The sequence below is a fragment of the Sturnira hondurensis genome, unplaced genomic scaffold, assembly GCF_014824575.4.
Source record: "Sturnira hondurensis isolate 20B ecotype Veracruz unplaced genomic scaffold, ASM1482457v3 Scaffold0008640, whole genome shotgun sequence".
NCBI classification, from domain to species: Eukaryota; Metazoa; Chordata; class Mammalia; order Chiroptera; family Phyllostomidae; genus Sturnira; species Sturnira hondurensis.
In genome coordinates, this window is record NW_028081271.1 from 22,864,894 (window position 1) to 22,891,528 (window position 26,635).

At 44.5% G+C, this 26,635-nt stretch overlaps 1 protein-coding gene across 2 annotated transcripts; it reads left to right on the forward strand.

Annotated features, from left to right (window-relative positions):
• The first annotated feature begins 2,204 nt into the window (after window positions 1-2,204).
• On the forward strand, window positions 2,205-24,863 carry CHRNB3 (cholinergic receptor nicotinic beta 3 subunit). Of its 2 annotated transcripts, XM_037055482.1 has the most exons (6): window positions 2,205-2,472; window positions 9,871-10,022; window positions 11,057-11,101; window positions 20,173-20,282; window positions 20,760-21,642; window positions 23,192-24,863. In XM_037055482.1, exons 1-6 carry the CDS (start codon window positions 2,418-2,420, stop codon window positions 23,324-23,326), a joined length of 1,380 nt encoding a protein of 459 aa, XP_036911377.1. In that variant the 5' UTR covers window positions 2,205-2,417; the 3' UTR covers window positions 23,327-24,863. The 2 variants fall into 2 exon arrangements, with proteins under 2 accessions (XP_036911377.1, XP_036911379.1); XM_037055484.1 differs by lacking the exon at window positions 11,057-11,101.
• The last annotated feature ends 1,772 nt before the right edge of the window (window positions 24,864-26,635 follow it).

A 26,635-nucleotide genomic window follows, 5' to 3' on the forward strand; every position in this document is an offset into this window, starting at 1 on the left:
CATGTGGTGTAAAGGCTTCTCGGAGAGAGGAGCTCGGAGACGTTGGGCAAGAGGAGACAGAATCCTGCCTCCTAGCCGGGGCTCTTTTCATCACCTGTTGGGACCTGACTGAGTATCACCTGGTGTTTGGAAGTTGCTAATGGGCACACAGTGGGGCCTTAATGAGACACCGAGACATTCTTTGATTGGATTAAATCAGTGTCAGTAAAGTCGAGTTCATCAGTGCCCCCCCCCCCCCCCCCCGCCCCAGTACATTGCGCCAACACTCCCAGCACTCAGGCTTCACCCGAGTGACTGCTCCCCCACAACCCTCTCCTCGCCGCGCCCTTTCAGTTACCCGTTCATTGGATCTGCCGGTATTAGGGCCTCTGTGTATAGACCACACTGAACTGGGTAAGAATCTGATCTACTGGGAAGAGGGCAAGTCAAATTACGAGTGGCATCATCAGTCCCAGGTCCCATAAAGGAAACAAAAGGAGCCCATACTTCCTCCTGTAAGAAGGGTCAGGTGGACCTGGGGCAACAGTGGGTGCTCTGACACAGAGGCACTAAACAAGGAGAGCCAGTAAACAAGGGCGTTTACTGGAGAGCCAGTAAACAAGGGCGTTAAAGCGCACAGTCATTATTTTTCGAATCGAGATGTAATTGACATATAGCATCATATTAGTGTTAAAAATGAGACGACAGGCCCCAAAGGGAGTCATTTATGCTAAGCGTCATGTCACCAAACTGAGATTTAAGTTAATCACAGTTTCGGCGCTCCTGGAAGTGGAATATGAAAGCAAGCACTCGGCAACCACTGGATCAGCCCTGGTTCCGTCCGTCCTCTGCCTAGTAATGAAGCCTTGCCGTCCCCTAGAAAGAAGTGGCCTTGCCACACATCCCAACCTCTCCTGCTGCACAGCTTCCTTCTCTGGGCTCCCTCCTTCCTGCCGACAAGAGTGTTTCATTTCCCGCAGCATTTCAGAACTCCTTTCTATCTGCTACATTGGATGCTGCCTGCCTCATGAATCATTGAATGAAGCCAATAAGACCTTTACAATCTATTCAGCTGGATTTTGTTTTTAACCTCGGTTTTGGGTATATAGCACAGTGATTCGGTATTTGTATATATTGAGAAATGATCACCACTGTAAATTTAGTTAACGTTTAAAACGTTTAACGTTTTAAATTTAGTTAACTGTGTGTACATCTCAGTACACACAGTTACAAACGTTTTTTCTTGTGATGAGAACTTTTAGGATTTACTCTCTTAGCAACTTTCAAATATGCAACACAGTGTTACCAACCACGGTGGCCATGCTGGGCATTACATCCCCTGGACTTACTGTAATAGCTGGAAATGTGTGCATTTTGACCCCCCTTGTATTCATAGTCTTACACTGTGAGTCCAAAATGAAGAGATAGTAAGAGGAACAATAAATACAAGACACTTTTCACTAACTCCCATGACGTAGACTATGTGGGAAAACAAACGAAGACAGAACCATCTCCTGGAGGGCGGGCCCCTTGTAGCACAGGCTTCCCCATCCGGATGAGTGTTCTAGGCACCCATCTGTATTAGTGCACCAGCTGGTGTTGTTGTGAGAGGCTGCGTTTGGCTTCAGTGAAATTTCTTTTTAGGACTCTTTTAACACATTTGCCTATTTCATGATGGGTGATCCACAGCACGTCTGCCCACAGGTACGGAGTGTTCAGCAGTTTCTGACCAAAAACAGCATGACCCCGGTGCCCCACCCTCCCTATTCACCTGATCTTACCCCCAGTGACATTTTTTTTTTTGTCTCCCAGATGAAAAAGTCCTCAAAAGGAAACATTTGTGCCAATGTGGAAGAGGTGAAACAAAAAATGGCAAAAGCTCTAAAAAGCATCAAGATTGATGAGTTCCAAAACTGTTCTGAGCAGTGGAGAAAACACCTCAATAGGTGTATTGCATCGAATGGAGAGAACTTTGAAGGTGACTGAAGTTTAAATGTGTAAGAATGAATACACAATTTTTTATAAATAAATTCTGTGTTTTTGGGGTCCCCCTCCTAAAACACAGCCTTTCTCCCTGACATGGACTTCCAGCCATAAGAGAAAATACCACAGAGCATCCGGAAGTTGTCCAGCTTCCTCCTGCCTGCATTGCCCTGCATCTCTTTGCAAGAGAGTAAATTAATAAGTCAGGAGTTAGGACCCAGGGACACGTTTTAGCCTTACACGACCTGACAGCTGCCTGGAAATCAATGAAGTGCACTTTAGGAAACATCACGCTGATGAGAAGTGGTCCGAGACTGCTCTACCCCACTTCCGGCGTCTCCTTCCCCTGCAGGGTCCACTTCACACTCTGGACCGCTGCATTTTCCTCGCAAACCCCCTTTTCTGATGGAAATACTCTGTGACTAACAAGAAATCTTCCTTCTTAGACTGACATCATGACGCTGGCAGGTTTTGTTCTGGTGCTCACTGTTGTCCGTGTCACCTCCTCAGGTAAGCCCAAGTCAAACTGAATTAGAACTTCACACTCGCAGAGTTAATTAAGCAAGGCAGGTGAGACTATGATGTTAAAAAAGCTTAGAATTACAAAATGGAATGCATGGGTATCTTTAGGATAACCTTTAGAAGGTGGCTTTGGTGATAATTCTATAAAATCTGTATATTGCTAAAGAAACTGTAACTATGAATTTCATAATGTTTATGCTTTTGTCATTTATTGTGTTATCCTTTCTGGAGCATTATTAGTTTGGTAGGAAGATATAAAAGCAGAAAAATGTTACCAAATGCACTAAATGTTACTCAGAATTGTTAAAATATTTGGCACAGAAACTTATTAGATTGGCATTTTTATATTGTATCTACTGGTAATCACTTTATCTATGCCTAAATACTTTTGTCCAATCTATTTTGTAGATTATATATATATATATATATATATATATATATACTTCAATACATTTGTGTATGTGGGTACATTCAGTGAGTTTGCACATAACAATTAGACAAAGATATATTGCAAATGCCTATGAACATGTATGAGTTTTCTGTGACTATTATCCTCCTCAAAATAGAGAAATTTCTAATAAAGATAGAGGGAAAATTAAAGGAGAGAGAGGGAGAGAGAGAAGAAAAAAAGGAAAAAGGAAGTGAACTGAAAACTTAGGAGAAAGTGGTCATTTGCACCTGCCGGTTTTCTGGGTTTTGAAATCATTTCACTTTTTTATGTAACTTAAGAACAGAAAGCTCTTTCCACTGCACAGGAAACTAGTTAGAGCTGGGAGAGCCTGCTGGTGAGAGAACAGTATCATTCCGTTAGTAATTTATATTTATTTGTTACTAGTGTTTTTGCCACATTTGATTATTGTAGTTTTCAGGTGGAGAACCAGAGGCCCCGAGATAGATTTGCCCAAGTTCTGAAATAAACCCTCAGTTTCAAAGTCACTGGGCCATGAGGCTCACACAGACAGACATTGTCCTGTCATCGAAATCACAGCCTCTCCTCATACTGGGGACTCAGAAATTTCCAAGTGCAGACAGCCTCAAACCCACTTTCAAATGTCACTAAATTTGGTCTCTGCGAAGTCTGAAATGCTATTTGCCAGTCATAAAAATAATAACCAACCTCTGTGTGTTAGCATACAATTAGTGTACATGCCTCTAATAGTAAGTTGTTGTTGGGTTTTGGGGTTTGGTTTTGTTTTTGCTTTAACTTACTAGAGTATTCTATTTACTATGAAAAGATGGATTCTTGTCATTCTTCTTCTAGGGAAACTGTCTCACTGGTTAGCAAGGGTAGTTAGCACAAACCCTCTGGGTTCACTCATGCTTCCTCCACTGTGCATAGTAACTGTTACATAAACTGTAACCCATGTGTCCTCCACTGTGTGCACCAGTCACTGATCTGCAACGAACCTGTGCAGAACCCCAGTGACACTCTCACATTTGTGACTGTTTCTAGGTCCGTTGGACTCATTTCTGCGTTTAGCTCTGTATCACTCTTCTTTAAGTTCTTTCACTTTGCTGTCATTGTAAAGACATAGTTTCTTTTTGTCACACAGATGACAAGGGGCAACCCCTCATTTTTAATATTGCTGACTTCGGTGAAAAGGATAATGGTGCGTGGCCACGTGACATTTCTTATACTGCTAAATCCTGCTCTGTGTGTTTGTGTCTGCTCCCGGAAAGAGGGGCTATATCTAACTTATTTTCCCATCACTCTTACCACAGGACGATGCATGTTTATTCATTCAGGAAGTATGTGTTGAGGATCTCCTGTATCCCAGGAATGGTTCTAGCATGTGGGAGGCAAGAGGGAATAAATCAAAACCACTCTAATAACCTCCCCTGCTAGGAAGAGTCCACTAAATATTTATTATTTGATTTCACTCTGCAGGATAGCTCTGTGTGTTGACACAAAAGGCTGCCATATTTGTGGGATGATTTGGGGGGGGACAAGGTGGAGATCATGGAAAACAAAACCAAATACACCAAAAGGCATCAAAACAAAAAATACACCTCTCCCAAATGTACTTGCTGAGGTTTGAAATTCTTAAATTGTTTCTTTACTCTCCCAGCTGAGAATAAACAGTGGTTTGTTGTTTATTCAATAAACTTATGGTATTCAATAGCACCATAAATAATCATGGGCAGCTGCGTCTATCAAACCTTATCCCTTGTTCGTACCTCAGTGTGAGTGAGTTTGCCAACCTGCTGTGGAAGGCGAGTGCTGATGTGGGGGGAGGGCGGGGGGTGGGGGAGCGGAGAGCAGGGCAGCCCGGAGCCTGAAGAAGGGGAAGGAAGCGTGGCCAAGATGAATAGAGTCCACAAGGCCAACCCATAGGTTCCAAAGAAAAATGTCTTTGTCTCAAGCTACCCCTGGGAGACTTGGCCACAAAAATGTCTCCCGATTCAGCTTCCTGGGTTTGAGAGTTCGGCCCTCCTCACTGGGAGTGGCTCGTGAGCTGTCCCTGATGGCCCTGGTCACCTTCACCTGGATGCCTCCTCTGTCGCCCTAACTGGCAGCCAGGAGTGCAGTTGTGCCCCAGCCAATGGCGCACTCAGACTTTGTCTCTCTTCCGCACCTTGGGAGCGGCAGCTCTTTAATGTTAGTAGGAAACATTGTGTGGCTGTTTTGAGAACACTGAGATCTCAGAAGCACAGGACCTGTGGGTTGCAGGTCCGTTACCAACCATCCACTCTGTATTTTCACCGGGCGAGGTTAAATGCTTTGCTCAAGATCACACGGCTTGGAATCGGGACCAGAATTCATGTCTCTGAATCTGAGTCCAGTGCCTCTCAGTGTTAAATAAATATGTGTTGGGTTCCCCGTGTGAGGAGTGACAAGTCTGGCAACAGACTCGGCATCCCGAGCCAAGGGCAGTGTGCTCTCCTGAGCACTTCCCCGGAGGAAGCAGGCAGGGAGCTCCTCTCTGCCCCAGTCCCAGCTGCTGGGGGCAGGCCTCGCTCTCAGCTTCTCCCCCTTCTTGCCCCCCTCCCCCCAGCCTGTGGAGTTGCTTGTCCGGTACCAAGGGAAATATTTGAAGAAAGAAAAATGAGACAGGTTAAGCAGAGAAAGGGAGAGGAGAAGAGAAAGGGGAAGAACTGGGGTTTAGGGGACAAACAAAATGCCCCCTTTTACCAAAAGATGTAGTGAAAAGCTTTAACAGGCAGCTCACACCCTCCGAAGATGTGCGTTAGACTGTGTGTTGGGGGAGGGGGGATGTGCAAAGCAGGACTCGACCGAGGAAATGCGGGAAGACCATGGTTGAATCTGAAACAGGAATTCTCCGCCACTGTGAAGCACTGGGCGTCCACCTCCAAGGACAGCGATCACAGAGAGAGGGGCCCCTACAAGAGGTCCCCGGGTGCCAGCTGCAGCAGAGGGAGAATCCCGTAGGGCCAGGGGACACAGTCACCAGTGCTGAGTGTCTCCCTAAGACCCAGTTTTAGAACATGTTCCTTCCGGCAATAGATTGCTTTCAACAACAGTAAAGCATCTTGGCAAACACAGTGCTTGCTGCAACACAACAACAAAAATAGCAGTGACAACGAACACATGTTTGCAGAAGTGAATTGTGGAATGGTTGTTATGTGGCGGGAAGACGAATACAGTACAGGGGAGAGCCTTTGGTCTCCTCAGGCCTCGGAGAATCTCACGGGCTGGTGGACAGACTGTCCCCTTGGGAGTCCGAAGGCCCCACCCTCCCTTATGAATTGGAGTGGGCGACCCTGGCTGGGCAAGTCACTTCCCTGTCATGTACCTGTAACTGAGGGGCTTAGGTCATCCTGGAGGTCCTTTCCAGCTTTATTGTTTTTGCTTTATCACTTCACTCTTTCTTCTTGTTTAATTAACGCTGAAAGTATTTATAAATGCAAATGCTCTTCTACCCCTATGTGTCAGAAAGCTGACTTTGGGGTGGGAGGCGGTCCTCACCCTCCAAGAGAAGTTTCTTGACTTTGTCAATTTATCTTAGAATATTGATCTGGTCAATTAATGTAAAGTATGAATCTGTTTGCAAAAATTTGGCTCACACACAGCTTTTCAGGAGTCCATTTATTCCTTAGCACAGATACCACCTGTCCTGGAGATCATGAGCATGTCTGTCATTCTGCGTTCTCTGGAGCCGGGGGCCAGGGTCACCCGCCTCCATCCCCTGTACTCAGAAGGCACCGTTACAGCCTTTGTGCCTTTGCTCTTTCCTTTGTTCATTCACCGGACGTCATCACCCATCTATCGAGGCCCTGGCCTCAAAGCATCAATGGCGAAAGCACTCGCCCTTCCTCATAATTTTCTGTTTCACCAAAAGGACAAACCAGAAACCTTCCCCGGGCTGTGCTCTGTGTCCACTCCAGTAACGCAAATCACTTCAGCTTCCATTCTGAGAACTTTCAGGAAGCTTGAAGATATTAGGTGAAAGCACTGAACCTTTGGCCCTTCCTCCCTTCCCATTTCTCTCTCTCTCTCTTTCCCTTTCTTTCTTGTCTCTTTTGGTTGCTACAGATTTGTAGTAGTCAGTTTGGGCTGCCATATTAAAATGTTATACTACAGCCCTGGCCGATGTGGCTCTGTTGATTGGAGCGTTGTCTTGTAGACCAAAAGATCATGGGTTTGATTCCCAGTCAGGGCATATGCCCAGGTTGAGGGTGTGATCCCCAGTTGCAATACACACAGGAAGTCAACCAACAGATGTTTCTCTCTCTCTCTCCCTTCCTCTTTCTGTAAACACAATGAAAATAAAATGTCCTCAGGTGAGGATTTAAAAAATACATACTACAGACTGGTGACTTAACAAATTTATTTTCTCAAAGTTCTGGAGGCTAGAAATCCATGATCAAAGTGCCAGAAAGTTCAGTTTGGGGTGAGAACTCTCCTTCTGGCTTGTAAACAGCTGCCGTCTGGCTGTGCCTGCACGTGGTTATTCCTTGGTGCAGTGCGTGGAGAGAGAGATCCCTGGTCTCTCTTCCTCTTCTCATGGGGACACCAATCCTATTTGATAAGGGCCCCACCCTGATGGCCCCACTTAACCTTAATGACCTCTTTATGGGTCCTGTCTCCAAATACAGTCACAACAGGGGTCAGGTCTTCAACATATGAACTTGAAGGGACACAAACATTCAGCCCGTAACAGCCAGTACAGAGTTGGGCTTTTTCATCCTTGAAGCAAACAGAAGTTCACCCTCTGACATTGGCAACATGGATCGAAACGTACACAGGCCCCTGAAAGAGCGGATCTGTTTATTTCCCTTTGGACCCAACTATCTTCACAGACGGGATGGCTGGGGGAGTGGCAATGCTGGGATGTCAGGGTCCTCATTTTAGAAGTCCCCCCCACCACACGCGATTGCACCTCCCTTCAAAGTGACAGTAATGTTCTCCTGCCAGGAAAGGGCGTTCCAAGGTACAATCTCTGCTCTTCCAGGATCCCTCTCACATGTCCCAGATTATAAAGGCTCAAGGTGTGTGTGTGTGTTGTTCAGGCACTATTCAGAGTCTCAGCCCCCCTGCAGCATCTCCATCTGTTGTGAGAGAGGGACTTATGTAATTTGTACTCACCGGGCTGAACTGGGACACCGAGCTCTCCCGGAAGGTCAGTGCTCTCTCTGGCACTCCCGGGAGCTGGGACCGCACCAGATGCACACAAGAAATGGCTCTAGGTGCTGGGCAGGAAATGGACTGTGCAAGGAGTGAGGGTGGGAGAGGTTAGGAAGGAGAACAGGAATCCAAGAGCGAGATGATGCAGTTTGGGATTAGGGTGGCCCCACTGGGGACGGAGGGGAGCAGTCACGGCTGCAGTGTATTCTGAAGGAAGTTAAGGTGGCATGAGGGGTAGGGGAACTCTCAAATTTCAGCCTGAACAAGTGACCACCTCTGCCCCGCCTCCCCCTCCATTTCTGGTAAGGTTTTAGGGCCATTACCGGGCGCTGCCCTGGCAGCCACCCAGCTGACCTGCTCCTTAATGCAGCTCTGCTTGCTGAGAGTGTTGAAGCATCAAAGCTGGAGAACGATTAGCTTTTTAAATAAATAAGCACAAATGCATGGTTGCATCTCTATCCCTCATTTGCATTTTAATGCACTTTCTAAAGGGAGAGAGAAAATTGTGGAGGCAGACCGAGCACAAAGGCTCTCTCCCCCATGCCCCCCTGTTCGCTCCAAGGAACGCTGTGTGTTCATTCTGAATGGCTACCCCCTTGGTAAAGCTACAGGCTCATGCACACACGGAGAGCCTGTGCTGTTATGCTTTTCTTCCTACTTAGAAGTTTAGGGATTTGATCTGGTAGAGTTGGGGGTGTCTTACAGGTGATCATTGTTCATCACGTGTCTCTCAGTTCAGGGAAAAGGGGTTTTCTATGGTGAATCACACCGTGCAGAGTGAACTGCTCTGGGCTATCAATAGGACGCTGGCTATACGAAGAGAAGGCCTATAGGTAAAACAACAGCAAAGAGTTTCCGTGTTTTAAATTTGACAGCAGAGCACTGAAAAGAAACAAAATGTATCTCTAGACTGCCTTCCTGAACTGTTTCTTCAACTGGAGGGTTAAAGCTTGAAATTAGGGTGTTTTTTAGGCTCTCAGACATTTAAGGGCAGAGAAGAGTGTCGAGCCTGGTTGAGGACCCCCAAAGGTCTCCCTGAGGGAAGACACCCTCCGGAGGAAGGCAAGAGAACAGCACAGGACACAGGGCAGGTGTTCATCAGATAACCTGCTGAATGGCTGGAAACGGTCCCGGCTCGTGCCCTGCAGCGGCTCATTGGTCACATAGATATAAAATGGGCGCGTGCTGTGGGCCAGGCACTGTTCTAGGTGCTGGAAAAGGATCATCAACGGAGATGGGTTTGTACCTGCCCTCACGGAGTTCAAGGACAGATAATGACAAATACAGAGTGGGGCAAAGTGGGCTTGGAGTTGTCCATACAGAAAAACAACACACCAACAAACAAATAATAATACAAGGATAAACTCTGCCTTGCACGTTCTCACAACTGCAAACCTACTTTGGCCCCGCCATCTGTGCTTACAACAAAATGGGACAAGGGACACAAACGAGCCAAACAGGGCGCAGCGGCGGTGAATGGCACATGGAGGGAGCCATGTGTGCGAGGGGGTGAGACGGGAGGTAGAGAGTATGGGGGTGACTGTAGATGATCGTTGGGGTCAAGGTGTTGACCTCGTGATGAGAAGATCCTGTGAGAGTGAAGTTCTGGGTAAATGTGTACAGACTCTTTCTAGCGGTGTGCCCTGGGCTTGGAGAATGGTTAAAGAGAACCCTGCTACCCTCAAAACTGTCTTTGCTGAATTAGGCTGTGGAGAAATACAGGATGGTTTAGGCCACCGGATGCGAAAGTGGTCGCTGTACCTCTCCCATTAATTCAGGGTCCCTCATGATTCTTGCAGCCCCTGCAGAATCCAGTTCAATCGTCGAAAACGAAGACGCGCTCCTCAGACATTTATTCCACGGTTATCAGAAATGGGTTCGCCCTGTATTAAATTCTAATGACACCATAAAAGTATACTTTGGATTGAAAATATCTCAGCTCGTAGATGTGGTGAGTAACTCTTGGCACCAACCTAAAAAGAACATGCATTCCTTAACCTGTTTGTGAGTCTGAGATTTTGTGTTGTGTTCTTTCCCCACGTCTGACATTTCGACTTCAAATGTAACTCACTGTGAGAAAATCTGCCCCGAGAAGCCAGTGACATGACCCGGGGAATGAACGAGAAGTGTCACAGGCTACACTTCCGTTGCAACACTGTTGGTGTGGGACATTTCTGCTGGAGGGGGCTATTGGTTGCTAGGGTGGGCGTTGCCACTGGCGGGTTGCTGTGCCCAGGGAGACCACCCAGGGTGAAGAGCAGAGGCGAGAGAGGAGGGAGAACTGAGCCTGGGGCTGATCCAGTGTCCGGCCAGCTGTGGAGGGCTGGCAGCGGCCTCTGCGTAGACAGAGGGCAGAGAGATGACGACAACGCTGGAGCGATTGCCCCGGCAACCGCACGGTCCTCCGGGAGTGCCTTAGGCCCGCATACCTGTCCCTGACCTCGCCCACGCTTCGGCACTCTGATGATTTTCTTGCTAAACTCGTTAAGCCAGGATTTCGTTCCTGGAAAATCAGTGAACTGCAAGCAGCCTATGTCCTGCAAAATCATCTTGCTGCGGTCTCCACAGTCCCAGAATAATCCTCCTGGGTTACCCAACTCCCCCGCCTCGCCACACATGCGCATACACTCTCGCACCTCCGCTGACACGGTGCCCCTAGGGTCCTCCCAGAAAACCATGCAAAGCCCATCTCCAATTTAGCTAATATTTCATTCTACTTGGCACCCTGAAAGTGCTTTCTGGGCTATGCAATTATATGTAAATGTCACCACAATGAACTGCTACTTGCTTCAGTGGTCATTCTTCATTTTAAGCCAAATAAGCATAACATTTTAAGATCTTGTGCCACTTAACTGTCATTAAGTTGAGAGTCCTTTACACTTTGATCTCCTCCAAGGTAAGACTCGGAGTTCTTTTCTGACCCCCCAAACCCGAGATGAACTTCACCTAGACTGAACTTGCACCTTTTCATTGTCACTTTCTTAGGATGAAAAGAACCAGCTGATGACAACAAACGTGTGGCTCAAACAGGTAAATGTCAGTCCCAGGATCCCGTCTGCCGAACTAACCACTTCCGTTCTATCGAGAAAGGCTCCCACCTAAGAAGTAATGATTTTAAAGAGCATTTCAGGCTCCTGGGGAGGTGTCTGGGCGTGGTTGAGTCTGTTAGTTTGCTATTTTCCTCGGCGATAGTCAGAGAGCAGGCCTGGACCCTGACGGGCGAGCCTCCCTCTGTGGTCGCCCCTGCAGGGCGGTCGGAGCGGCGGGTGGGTGGTGCACAGGGAGGCCTGGGCACTGGTCTCTGGGCGGCGTGGAGGAAAGGGGCGAAGGCTCCAGGGTGCAACTCTGCCCAGTCGAAGGTGCTGCAACTGGATGAGGAAATCAGCAACACTGAATTCTCCCGCACTCCGCTGGTCCCCCGCGGGGAAACTCTCCCCCAACCTGCTGTGTTGCTCCCTAGAAAGAGAGACTAGGAGAGGGCAGCAGGCCGCCCACTGTCAACCTCAGAGCAAAGTGAAACCCAAATAAGACAACGAGTACAAGTTTTTCCGATATAATGAAAAGTGTGTTTTGAATGGTCTTTAGCTCTCTGTTTGGGTGATTGCTTTGAGCTGGACTACCGCCTGTTTCCCGAACAGACGCGTCTGTTCGGAGGAGCTAGGTCCACAGTTGCCAGGAAACCATTACCTTTGGAAACTCAATTCTGAGTAGGTGACCTGAGAGAACCAAATACTCTCACTACCTTGGTAGGAGGAGAGAAGGTTGGTTTAACTGCTTATTTTCATTTTTGTTTTTGGTAGCAATTACTTGCTTTTTTGTTTTATTTTCTTTCTAATCCTCATGCAAGGGTGTGTTTACTGATTTTAGAGAGAGAGGAAGGGAGGCAGGGACAGAGAGAGGGACGTTGATGTGAGAGAGAAACATCAGCCGTTGGATGCCTCTGGTGCTCACCCTGCGGGGGATCAAACCTGCACAGGGCGATGCTTCAACCACCTGAGCCGCCTGGCCAGGGCAGTAATTTCTAGTTTTTAATGAATGTCCAGATACTACCTAATCTCCCATAGATTTAAAATCTTCCTGGTGGGACTATCTTAAATATCTCACTTAATTTTAACATACTTACATAATATTTTCCATTTCTTTAAATTCAAATAAGTTAGTTATCTATTCTGGTTTACTAGACATTGTTTAGTTCTTTCTGCTGGTTGTTTACAAAGAATAATGGACATAAGTTGTGAGGAGGTTCCATGGGCTTCATTCAGTGTCACTAAACTTTTATCAGAGTTAGAGAATTAGTATTCCATTTACTACTCTCAATTTCTCTGACGCTTTACTTGGTAGCTATGTTAGCAAGTTATGAAATAGATTTGCATCGTATTTTACTTGCAAATAAAAATGCTCAGGAGAAAATAATAAGCTGAGACTGTAGATATAAAAACACAATTTAGATAATCCTATTTTTCTATATAACTATCCCATTCCTCAGTGACTTATCTTACTTTTGCACTTTAGAAGCTGTGAAATATGGAGGAATTCTGAGTGAATAAAAATCAGTAAGAAGTCCTGTATTTGAGCCTGCAGGGGAGAGAAGAAAAAACTTTCTGTTAACATATAAATAGGTTGAAGAAGTCAAAAAATAAAATAACAAACCTTTGCTGCTTCACACACACTGCCTTCTGCATCTGCTCTGTGAGATTATTCTCTCACGTAAAACACTGGTCCAGGGACCCTTGTTCTGTAATACTGAGATCGCAGGTGCTTTTTGCTTTCTTGGCATTTTGAAAGCAAGAAAGCATTTCAGCCAAAGAGAATAAGATTATATAGGAAGGGTAGAAGCCACAGGCTCCTCAGGCCTTGATGAAAGCTTTGGAAATGACTCCCAGGAAAGTTAAGCCATTGGCCTGGTGAACACCTCCAGGTGAAGACAGAATCAAAATCCAAAGATCCCCAACACCCAAAACAGAGCAAGAGAAATCTGTAGGAGAGGGGCCGTGTGGCACTTGGAAAAGCCAGCCTGCTGACTTGAGTCCCCGCTTCACAGAATTGGTGAGAATAATAGACTGAGATTTCATTTAACCTGCTAAAGGTTGTCATCTCTCTTATTTACATTTCTCAGTCGCCCTGGATTAGCGAAGCAGGTACCATCGTCCCCATTTACAGGGATAGAAGAGTCTAGTAACTCATCTGGTGGGAACCTGAGTTTCCCTGGTTCAGGAGGGAAACCCATCCCTTGTACTAAACATCAAGACCTATTTCTGAATCATAAGAGTCAAAGTAGGGGAACAGCTGTGAATTCCATAGACCCGCAGAGAATATTATCTGAGACTGGATTTGGAGTGGAATGTCACAATAGACATCATTCAATAAGTGCTATGTTACAGCACAGTGATACAGTAGAAAAAAAGGTGAATTCTATGGCATGAGTGGCAGTCAGGGAAGGCTGCATGGAGTAGGGAACTCTGCCATGGTGTTCTATTATGGGTTTTTTTAAAAAATCTTTTTAAAGGTAAAAAAGATTAAAGGTAAAAGAAAACATGATAAAAGCACAATAAAATCGATGTTAAAAATACTATAATTGGTGTTTAGATGGATCTTGGTCTCAGAGCAGCTAGTAACAATAATACCTAATATTTACTGAGTGCTAAGTGCTTAGGCACTATGCTGAGTGTTCATGAGAACAAAATCACTTAATTCTCATAGTTACCTTATAGTGTAAGTTCTGTTAGGACTCCCACTTTGCGAATGAGAAAACTGAGGTGTGGAGAATTGAAGTGACTTATCCGAGATTCCGCGCTGATAAGTGCAGTTCAGGTTATATGAAGAAATCACCCACTTCCTCAGACTGGAGGAGCTGATGGAAGGCGTCCTGTTCTCAGGGTGCTGTCCCTGTGTAGTTCCTAGTCTTGGTCTTCAAAGGCTTCTATTCCTCAGTTCCCAGGACATCTCATGGAGCTGGCCTAGAAAGGCATTGAAGAGAGAATGACATAAGGGTTCACAGTATCTTCCATTCATCCCACAGGATTTACTGAGAGCCTACTAAGTGCTAGGCACTCTGCTAGATCCTGGATATACTAAGAGTAAAACACAGCTCTGCCTTTAAAGGGAGAACATAGTGTTGATTGTATTAAAAAAGTAACTATAAACACTATAAAGAATGTGTACATAAGGTACTATGTTGTTACAAAAATGAAAATGAGATAGGGAGAAAATCAGGGAGAGCTTCCAAGGGGAGGAGATACTCAAACTGGCTCTTACGGAATCAATAGGAGTGTGCAAGCCAAAAGCGTGAAGCAGTTGTGAATCACCTGACTAGCATTCCCAATAGCGAGACTTGCCACAGCTCTCACAGCAGAGCAGGCCTCTTGGAAGTTCTTTCCAGTTAGTTACGCTGTAGAACTCTGCCAAAATAAGATAGGAATGATCACACCCTCTTCTTTTCTCATTTCCCTCCCAGACACTGAAAATGACTCCCTAATTTATATTTATGGAGAGAATAAAGTTCAACCTCTTTGGAACAAAAGCATGTTTCATGGTGGCACACAAAACTGTTTGTTTTTACCTAAGGCTTCTGTCTTACCCTTTATTTCCATAGTTCTCCGTTGGTATATTCAGCCATTCCTCTTCCATCCTCTCAACCAAGAACTTTATCGAGGACAAGTTTAGTGACATCCTGAGAAAGACCTCTATGTGGAGCTATTTTCATTTCATTGATTTATTTTGCAGATTCATTTGTCTTCCTCCCTCGTGCTTCCAGAGAGAAATTAAAACCTTACAAATTATAAATAGATTATTAACTCCAACTCCTGAAACTGCCTGAGCAGGGACTTAATGCCTTAGCCACTCAGATTCTGCTTTGTCACTTTCAGGCCTGGGAAAACGGCGTCACAAGCCCCTTAAAGGTAATGGGAAATGAAACCAACCTTTCATTAAGGACCCAAGGGTGGACTCTTTGCCTAGATGGTATCGTGTGAATAATCACTATGATGACAGATGTCAAGTTTACCCACTCAACAAGCACTTACTGAGCTCCTACTATGTACTAGGCACTGTGTAAGGCACTGGGCTAGGCACTGTTGGGCGTAAACGCCAACGGGACAATGAGATTCCTGGAGAGCCAGCAGCATGTAGCTGAGAGCAGTTTGCTCTCCTCTCCCCGTGATGAACCCGAGGAAAATAAAGCTGCCTGCATGTCTGCCAAGGCCAACACCTTAAGTGTTGTTCCTGCAATAGCTGATTCCCGTTTTAGGTCAACAAAAAGTTCAGCCAACATAATGAAGATCTCCTTGGGTAGACCCCTGGGGCTGGTCTTTGAGGAGATGTAGGAAACAGGCCTGCCGTGGAGTGAGAGCCTTGCTGTGCCGCGCTGGGCGACCTCCCCAAAGTCCAGTTTTCTCATACAGTCTGCAGTGGCTCTTACAATCATCTCTGACCTTTACTTACCATCCTATTTTCCCACCTTTCCTACGGCCTCTCTCTGTAGGAGAGAGGCCAGCATGTTTTTCTCATTCAAGGGGACCCTGAATAAGAATCGCGCAGAGTGAGTTAGGCGTCAGAAGGACACATCAACTCGGGCCAGTCATTCCACCTCCCCGACCCTTGGTCTCTTCATCTATCAAAGGGAAGCAGTGCCCACCCCACAGTGCCCGGGGAGGTCCGAGGAGACCACGTATGTGAATGTGACTCACACATTACCTGGCATGTGATGGGGGCTCAGTAAGAGTCATTTCCTTGAGCCACCTCTGTAGGCTTTCTCATCCTGAGTGACAAATTTCACCCTTCGGCACGGACAGTTCATGGACTAAATGGGAGTACAAGACATAGCATATGTCGTGTTCTTGTCTTAAAGATTGAAATGATTCAACATTAATTTGGTTTTAAGAATTTCTCATCTGACCTTAAGGTAACTGGACTTCCCAGGGTTGTCCCAAAGGCTGCAAAGTAAAGCAAGAGCAAGGAATATTTGTCTCTTACTATAAAGTTGTCTTAGTATTAAACTAAGAATAATTTGAAGAATTTATTCATGGTAAAAATATTATGATTTAAGTTTAAATAAAATTTTCTTCTGAACTGTAGTAATAGCTAGACATTTATGAGTGATATTTCAGGTAACATATGTAAGAAAAGACTGTTTTAAGGGACTGTTTATGACATGGATTTGAATTTGTACTTTTTGGAATTAAGAAACCTAGACTTGGAGTACTTTGCCTTTTTTTCTTAGTGGCAGATTAACTTTGACATTTGGCCCTGACACACCAGGTGCTCTCAAATTTCCTGCACTAACTCAGCTCTCCGCCCGGGAGCTGTGCAAAGTGGAGTTGATACTTGCAAAGCGCTGTGAGAAGCTTGGCGGGAATGTGCTGCACGCACACAGGATACTGTTCTAATCTTGTACTTTAAGAAGAGAGAGGCGGGAGGTTCATCTCCAGATGCCCCAGGGATTCTGCAACAACAAGAAAGTGCCCAGAAAATCTCACAGCTTCTTAAAGGACAAGATAGAGGATTTGGGCTCTGCAACCTCATCCTGACCTTGCTGACTCTCACATGCATGTGGTCAGCTTGGGGTACAGGGGCTCAGCCAGCATCTCGGTGGACGCACATCCAGTAGAAATGTGGTGAGCCCCTCTGGACGGGATGGTCAGGAGCAGCATCTCTGATTCCCCAGGTCTGGCTACAGAAAGGACACCAAGCTTGTGAGGGGTGACACTCTCAACCCCACACAGAGGAGTGTGACTAGCCAAGGACAATCTGCATGTGGAACTCAGGGCTCTCATGCTCTGTCTGTTCTGGCTGCACTAGACCCAGTAACACTGACCAAAAGTCCCACCGGGCCCCTTTTTTTTACTGGCCAGGAACGCAACATCAGCTTCCTGTAGATGTCTTTATATCCTCCTCAAGGATTCAAACGCACCCCTCATTCGTCCACACACCCATATCTGCCTTCCCACACACTGTTCCCTCCATGGCAGACTTCCCTGTCCCGACTCCACACTTACCCTTCCTGTCTCAGCTTAGATGTCAGCTCCTCAAGACTGCCTTCCCTACCCACAATGCTGTTCAGTATCTTTACACCCAAACTGCACCCAGCCCCCCTGCATATCAAGGACCACAGGTATACTTTTTATTTGTCTGTTAGTTTACTTACTTATTTATTGGCTGGGAGTACGGTGGTGGTGGGTTCTGTGAGAACACAAGCCGGGCATACTTGCGGGGTGCATTAATGTCCCTAGACTGTGAGCCCCCTACTGTAGCACTCCGTTGGTGTTATCTCTGGCTACAGTTGTGCACGCTGCTGTCAGAAGGCCAGTAAGCAAGACCAGTATTTGCACCGAGGCCTGGGCTCCAGGGTGTTAGCTGTCCACCTCTCTCATTTGCAGGGCAGAACTGGGCATAGGGAGAGACTGGCTGTGCCCGGAGAAGAGAGAAAACTAGGTCCGAGAAGCAGGCAATTTCATTTCCAATAACCTTAAGGGTCCTGTGGGGTTGACTCATTAGCTGTGCTCACCACCATCGTTTTTCGAAGATGAGCTAGAACGTAAGAGCACGACTGCAGTCGCTCCATCTGCCCGAGCACGTGTCCTCTGGGGCTCGCTGCCTGTGTGCCTGCAGCACACTGCCTGCTCAAGCTCTGCTCGGATTCTCCCCAGATCAGCTGGGAACTTCGCAGTTGCAAGCGACGTTAAAGCCAACCCAAACCGGCATACACATACACAGAAGTCATTGACTTTCCCAATCTGAAAAGTCCAAGGACAAGGCTGGCTTTACATGCAGCTTGACCCAGGGGCTCAAGCAATCTCCTCAGGGCCTGGCGTTCCTCCTGGATGTCCCTGGGCTCCACAGCCCCTGGGTGACTCTGTTCTCATCCCAGCCCCTGCATCGGGGGTTGCCAGTTCGATTCCAAGTCAGGGCATATGCCTGGGTTGTGGGCCAGGTCCCCTGTGGGGAGCATGCGAGAGGCAATCCCACATCGATGTTTCTCTCCCTCTCTTTTTCCTTCTCTTCCCTTCTGCCTAAAAATAAACAAACAAAATCTTTTAAAAATAAAAATGAAATAAAATACAAAATGTGTCCATACCAAGACTGAAGAAGACGCCAAGCACCTGGAACTCTCAGACACTGCCAGTGGGAATGCAAAATGCTGCAGCCACCCTGGAATGGTTTGGCAGTTTCGTACCAAGTTAAACGTCCCACTCCTAGGTACTGTGTTTACCCTACAGAAGAAAATGTTGTTCATCCAAAGCACCGTACCAAATGCTTACAGTGGCTTTATTGATGGTGATTAAAAACTGAAAAGAATCCAAGTAGTTCACCTGGTGCATGGATAAATTGTGGTGTATTCATTCAATGGAATACCATTCACTAATGAAAATGAGCCAACTATTGACACAACATAGAAGAATCCAAAATCCATACGATAAGTAAAAGAAATCAGGATCAAACGGCTATCTACTACATGATTCCGTTTGTATGACATTCTAGAAAATGCAAAGTTACGGGCTTGGAAACCAGACCAGTGGTCTCCCGGGCTTGGGGGTGTGGGAGGGCTTGATTACGAACGTGAAAGTTTTTGGGCAATGGAGCTGTTCTGATATCTTCATAGTGTCGGCGATCATACAACTGTTTGCATATAGAAGTGGACACAACAAGAGCGAGTTTCATTGTAAATAAAATTTAAAACCATAAATGAGGTGAAAGTGAAAGAAACCAATAAAAATGCTTCTCTGAGTTCCCTTCAGCGCTTCTGGGATTCAGACCTGCTGTTGATGGTAAAAGTCTCCTTGGCAAGAGACAAATTACCCATAAGAATGAAATTATATTTGCTTTTCCAAATGGGCAGAGGAAAGGAAATAAAAAAAAGAACTAAGCCTATAAGCACCAAGCAAATACCTCATTAGTTTGGACTCTTACACTGTCAGTTTTCATACGCGTGGTTTTTCAATAAATAGTCATGTAATTTTTTATCCTTTAGAGTGTAGCTTCTTAAGACTCATACCTTCTTAATTTGTTTTTCAAAGATTGAGCCTCACAAACACTGTCTAAAATAGGTAATGTCACATCTAGAGTATATAGTTCTATCATTTTTAGGCATCATGTTTATTTTAATATTTTACAATCCAGTCGAGTTATCCATCTGCTGACTCCTGAATTTTTAATAACAAAGTTGGCATCACTGGGCTCCAGGAAGCTTTGCAATGGGCATACCCTTCTAACTTTCTGAAATGCCATTTAATATTATCCTACATCATTACTCAGCTGTCCACATGAGGGACAGTAGAAGAGAAGAATTTAATCTTCAGGTCAGATTTCATGAGATACAGGATCCAAAACCTTTTTAAGAAAGTCCATTTCTACTGTAATTGGGTCATCCACGTATCATCCTCTTAATTTTCATAATCAAATCAATTAATGGCTCGGCTTGTTAATCTGGATCCATCAGCCCCTGTAAACATGCTAAATGATTTCATCTTATTATGAGAAAAATATGGAAGCATCTGGAGGCTAACAATATTAGAAATATACTTAAACATTATAATTGGGTGCTCACAAAATAAGCTCAGGTTAGAACTTAGGAAAAATTCTTGGAAAGCACTTATTTTATTGGATAAAAGCTACAATGTCATCAAGAGTAGTCAGCAGACACTGAGTGTCCCATATTGACATAGTGGGTGGATATTTGTCCGAGACTCTTGAGTGACATTCAAAATCACTTGTCCCTTTCATTGTGAAATTAAAATATCAATGGACCAAGACACCTAGAATAAACGGAATTTTATTGCTTTTTGTTTCTTAAGAGAAAACAGGCTGAAAAAAATGGATTATGAATCAGTGTTGTTTGTTGCTGAGCCCCTTGCTTCTGAGGTAGACCTGGCAATTTTAGAAACTCTTAGACAGGACGGGAGTGCTGGCCTGGGCAAGACCGGAGCCCCAGGCGACTCGAGTCCTAGCTTTCCAGTTGCTACAAAGAGGGTCATAAAACCTAAAGCTGATGAATTTGCCCTTTTAAAATAAAACACTGGGTTAGTAAATGAACATAAACTTAAAGACCTCAAAGTATAAAACAATGAATGGTCAGAATAAAATCACGGTATGCTAATTTTATGCAGGAATGGACAGACCACAAATTACGCTGGAATCCTGATGAATATGGTGGAATTCATTCAATTAAAGTCCCGTCAGAATCTCTCTGGCTTCCGGATATAGTTCTCTTTGAAAAGTAAGTATCACAGCCCTGGCTGGTGTAGCTCAGTGGATTGAGCGCGGGCCTGCGAACCACACGATCGCGGTTCGATTCCCAGTCAGGGCACATGCCTGGGTTGCAGGCCAGTTCCCGGCCCCTGGCAGGGGACACACAAGAGGCAACCATACATTGATATTTCTCTCTCTCTCTCCTTCCCTTCCACTCTAAGATAAATAAATAAAATCTTAAAAAATTAAAAAAAAAGTAAGTATCGCAAAATTAAAGGACACTAGGCAGATTAGGACTAGAAATAGAAAAGCCTAATGTTGGTAAAATAAATAAGAGAAATGTACTACTTTAAGTAATAAGACTATTGGGTTTTTTTGAGATATTGTTTAACCTTGTAAAGAGAAAGTAATAAAATACAGTAGTACAGTGATTTGGCAAAACTAAACTTAAAAAACCACTCCCATGTGTTCAACTTACTATTGAATAAAACCGCTTTTACTACAGTGCTGACGGACGTTTCGAAGGCTCCCTCATGACCAAAGTCATCGTGAAATCCAACGGAACTGTCGTTTGGACCCCTCCCGCCAGTTATAAAAGTTCGTGCACCATGGACGTCACGTTTTTCCCATTTGACCGGCAGAACTGCTCCATGAAGTTTGGGTCCTGGACCTACGACGGTACCATGGTTGACCTCGTTTTGGTGAATGAAAATGTTGACAGAAAAGACTTCTTTGATAATGGAGAATGGGAAATACTAAATGCAAAAGGGATGAAGGGGAACAGAAGAGAGGGTTTGTATACTTACCCATTCATCACTTACTCCTTCGTCCTGCGCCGCCTGCCTCTGTTCTATACCCTCTTCCTGATAATCCCCTGCCTGGGACTCTCTTTTCTGACAGTTCTCGTGTTCTATTTACCTTCTGATGAAGGAGAAAAACTTTCCCTATCCACATCTGTTCTGGTTTCCCTGACAGTCTTTCTTTTAGTGATTGAAGAGATCATCCCATCTTCTTCCAAGGTCATTCCTCTCATTGGCGAGTACCTACTGTTCATCATGATTTTCGTTACCCTGTCGATTATCGTGACCGTGTTTGTCATTAACGTTCACCACAGATCTTCTTCAACTTACCATCCCATGGCCCCCTGGGTTAAGAGGCTATTTCTGCAAAAACTCCCTAAATTACTTTGCATGAGGGACCACGCGGATGGCCACTCTTTTGCAGATACAGAAGAGAGTAAACCGGTCATGAAAGGTCAAGTCCTAGAAAAGAGGAAACAGAAGCAGATCAGTGATGGAGAAAAAGTCCTGGTTGCTTTCTTGGAAAAGGCTGCTGATTCCATTAGATACATCTCAAGGCATGTGAAGAAAGAGCATTTTATCAGCCAGGTGGGTGAACTGCTATTCTTAATAATGCTATTGTTGAGGTGGGCAAGAATGAGTATTTTTCACTTCAATTTACAACAAAATGCTGTCATTGTTTAAATGTGACATTATTAGCTATTTGCTTTACACATATGAAATTTAAAATGAGCCCTGATATAAATTATTTTTGGTATGGATTTTTAAGAAGTTCACTCCCTGGTTGGTGTCGCTCAATGGATTGAGTACCATCCTGCAAACCAAAAGGTTGCCAGTTTGATTCCCAGTCAGGGCACATGACTGGGTTGTGGGCCAGGTCCCCAGTAGGGGGAGTGTGACAAGGTGACCACACATTAATGTTTTGTCCTTTTCTTTCTCTCTCCTTTCCCCTCTGCCTAAAAATAAATAAATAAAATCTTTTTTAAAAAAGAAGAAGTTCACAAAAGCAGAATGAGCAAAAGTAAAACAACTATGGATTAAGCACCATTCCTTATGACTAGCTTAGTTCAGTTTAAAATAATTCAATTTAAAATAATTCCATTCTACATTTTCAATAGGCTATGCTGATCTCTGGTAACTTCTCATTTTCTGGTTTGCAGGCCCGTGCTCAATCCACTCAGCTACACCAGCCAGGGCTTAACTTCTCATTTTTATATGGGATAATGGTTATTTCTATCCATACTATTTGGAAATAAAGGAAGAGAATCAAATTTTTAAACTAATGTAAACATATAGTGTTTCAACCAATATTTTGGTAAGAGAAAAGGGTGTAGTTATTTAGCTTATAGATTTGGGGGGGAGTGTGGCTAGAGTGTGAATTTCAGACTCAAAACAGTTCTGGACTCAGATCCGACCTATATTTCATGTAACTTGAGACATGGTACATAGTCCCCATATAGTAGATACAGAACATTTATTTTCCCATGAAAGATGAGAACTGGCCTGTCCTTCAGACTTCTCTAGCCTCCATGCTTTTCCTGCTCTGGCCTGCCCTTCAGGGATTGTTGCTCATTCCCTCCCACCCCACCCAGCCCCAACCTCTCTTCCCCCAAGGGGACTTGGCCTCCTCTCCCCCTTATGAATTCCTGTCCTCTCCTGGTCAGTTCCCCTCTTGGGCACTATCCATCATCCTGGAACTGTAGCATCAAAACCACAGGTGGAGTTGAAAAGAAGTAGCCTTGTGACACTGGCCTGTGAAAATTCTTAATTCATAAATTTATGGTTCATTTCAAATGTAATATCAGGAAGCGTCACACTGAGAGATACTGGCTTTTTATTTGTGTAAAGAAATCAGGTTTTCCCTATGTCAATCCGTCATGTCTACAAATGCGTAAATGAGCTGCCGTTTCTATTTTACACCTTCAGTGTTGATGAAAGTGTTCACAGGCTGTTGAGCTTGGGCACTGTTAGTGAGGTTGTGGGGCAGAATCCAAGCCCATATTGCCAGCAATGTGTTAGGTGTGTTTTGAAAACTGGTGGGCTGTAAATCTGATTATTACTCTTTTTAAGTCCCTCAGAATAAATTCAGAATGGTTGCCCAGCATTGTAAACGGAAGCGTCTTTTCCTCTTTTGCAGGTAGTACAAGATTGGAAATTCGTGGCCCAAGTTCTGGACCGCATCTTCCTGTGGCTCTTTCTGATAGCGTCAGTGACAGGCTCGGTTCTGATTTTTACCCCTGCTTTGAAGATGTGGCTGCTTAGTTACCACTAGGAACTTCAGAGAAATCTAATATATTCACCATAGAGACAAAAATTACACTTTAGAACTGACACCCATCTAGCATGTATATACAGCATCCAAATGCATGTGCTCATTGGAAGGGTCTGTGTCGTCCTCACGGAAACTGAACCTTGGTAAAGGTGGGCTTGCCCACAGTAAATTCCAGGTTGCCATTAAAGTGGGTTGGGTTTAAGTAAAGCAGAAGCTCCACAGGCCCCTCCCTGCTTCCACGGTCCTTTAGGGAGGAGTCATGTGTTCCGGCCCCAGGTCACAAGCCAGGATGCACAAGGACTGTTACTGGTAGGTGACTGATGCTCCCAGGATGCTGGGCTGAGGCCTAACCAAGCCTGAGGCCCACAGAGAGTTCAAGGAGGCCACCGAGTGAAGGTGTTTGTGTGGCAGGACTTGAGTCTGCTGTATCTACTGCCGTCCTGGGTGGTTTTGCCTGAGTTGCACCTTGGGCTATGTGTTGTGTATCTCTAGCAACATGAGTGAACATATCTCAACAACCATTTGGAGACTCCCACTGAGTGATGGCCCCTGGCTCAGCCTAATTGTCACTAGGGAGATTCCAAGATGCCACTGGTCAAGTAAAGTCCCCCCTGAAGGTGGCATTTATTGAAAACAGCCTCACTTGTAAGGCTGGTGTTATTCTAGGCTTTCCATTCTGTTTCTTTTCTTCCTTTCTTTCCTTTTTAAAAAAGTTCTTTAATTTTGTGTGTGTGAGGACATTTAAGTTCTACTCTCTTGGAATTATTCATAACATTATAAAAGTTTTCAGATGGTAAAACTGCTATGAACTGGGACTTCCTTGAAGGTCATATCAAAATAACTTAGAGTAGAAACAATGTCATCTGCTACCAGAAGGACAGTCTTAATGCCCATTACCTGTTCCTAGAAAACTGAAATGCCTGCACTGAACATTCTCTGATAATGCTGTTTGTCAGCCCCCGCATGTGGTCTAATCCATTTCAACAGTAACCGCTAGACTTTCCATTCTGTTTCTTTTCTCTCTCTCTCTCACGAGTCAGTTCTCTCATCAAATTTCAGTCACGCCATACAGTGTCATCAGCTAGTCTCCATGTCTTACATTAGGTCCTCACAGCCCGTTCACCTCATGACTGAATGTTTGTACGTTCAACCATCTCCCTGTTTCCCTTTCCCCCACAGCAGGGGCAGCCATGTTCCTGCTGTTTCCGAGTTCGACTTCTTTTTTGGAGTGGGGGATTCTACCTCTAAATGATACCAGGCAGTATTTGCCTTTCTCTGTCTAATTTATCTCAGCAAAATGCCCTGCAGGCTCATCTGTGTTGTAACACACAGAAGGATTTCCTTCGTTTAAAGGCTACATTATATGCCATTGTGTATGTACTTCTATGTGCCACACTTTCTTTATTCATTCATTCATTGACAGACACTTAAGTTGTTTCTATATGTTGGCTGTTGTGCATGGTGCTGCAATGAACATGGGGGCACAGATACTTCTGTGAGAAAATGATGTTTTGTTTCCTTTGGATGTACCCAGAAGTGGGATTGCTGGATCATATGGTAGCTCTTTTTTAACTGTATTTTAGTTTATTTTTAAAAATAATGTATTCATTTATTTTTAGAGAAAGGTAGGGAGAAAGAGAACCATCAACGTGTAGTTGCCTGCTTGCACACCCGCTACTGGGGACCTGGCCCACAACCCAGGCATGTGCCCTGACTAGGAATCGAACCAGCCACCCTTTAGTTCATAGGCTGGTGCTCAATCCACTGAGCCACACCAGCCAGGGCTATTTTAACTTCTTTTTTTTTTTTTTGATATTTTATTTATTTATCTTTTTAGAGGGGAAGGGAAGGAGAGAGGAAAGAAACATCAATGTATGGTTGCTTCTCGTGCATCCCCTGCAGGGACCTGGCTCCTGCCGGAAACTGGCCTGCAACCCAGGCATGTGCCCTGACTGGGAATTGAACTGTGATCGGCTGGTTCACAGGCCCGCACTCAATCCACTGAGCTACACCAGCCAGGGCTATTTTAACTTCTTGAGGAACCTCCAAAGTGGCTGTTTCAGCTTACGTTCCCACCAGCAGGGCACAAAGGCTCCCTCCACATCTCCAGCATTTGTTATATCCTGTGTTTTTCATGACAGCCATTCCCACAGGGGGCAAATAGTATGTCATCGCAATTTTGATTTGCATTTCCCTGACGTTAAGCACACTTTCATATACCTGGCGGTCATCTGTACGTTTTCTTTGGAAATATGTCTATTCAGGAACTTTGCCCATTTTTTAATTGGGTTGTTGGGTTTTTTGCTATTGAGTTATATGAGTTATTTGTATACTTTGGACATTAACCTCTTATTTGATAAATGATTTGCAAATCTCTTCTTTCATTCCATGGGTTCTTTTTTCATCCTTCTGAGATGGTTTCCCTGGCGGGGAAGAAAATTTTTAGCTTGATATAGTCCCACTCGTTTGTTTTTCTATTGTTGCCTTTGCTTTTGGTGTAAAATCTGCCCTCCCCCCTCCCCAGGTCATTGCCAAGATGCTCTCCCTTCAGTTTCCACGTGTCTCCTTGACCTCTGGGTGCACTTCATCCCCTCTCCACCCCTCACTCTCTAAGACTCATCAGGATGAGTGTATTCAGATGCTTTTTGTTCTCCAAAATGGCTGCTACCAAATCCCGGATTTTAGCTTGAAGCAATTTTTCTCTTTTTCGAGTTCTAAGTCTAAATCCCTATCTGGATTATTTTATTTGGGGCATGTTTCTCATAACTAATTTAAAAACTGATTTAAGAGTTTAACCCTTTCACACATGTTTAGTCTTATTTATGTCATTTTGTTTTGTGTTTTCTGTATAGTATTTTCTTATTCCTTCTTTTGTTGCTCTCCTTCAGTCTTGACTGAATTTGTCTGTTCCTTCTCCTTCTCCAGTGGCTTAAGAGTTATGCACTCATTTCTATTAATTTATGAATAGATGTATTCAAACTCTTTCTAATCAGTGTTGAGAATTAATGCCCAAGGCCACCATTCTCTGAACAAAACAATTCCTTTAGTACCTTACTTCCCTTATATCATATATTATATTTTCTCAAAGTCATCAGAATTTTAGTTCCAGATTATTAATTTTTATGAATCTTTCTTCAGATTAATTTATTTATAATTTATTTAGTTCATAATCATATTATAAACACATGAATTGCCTTATTCATTTCTTTGCTCACCACTGTTTTTTATCCTAAGTTTTCCTTTTTTGCTTTATTATTTCCTTCAGAGGGAGACATCTCCAAGTAATTCTTTTAGAATGCTTTGAGTGCA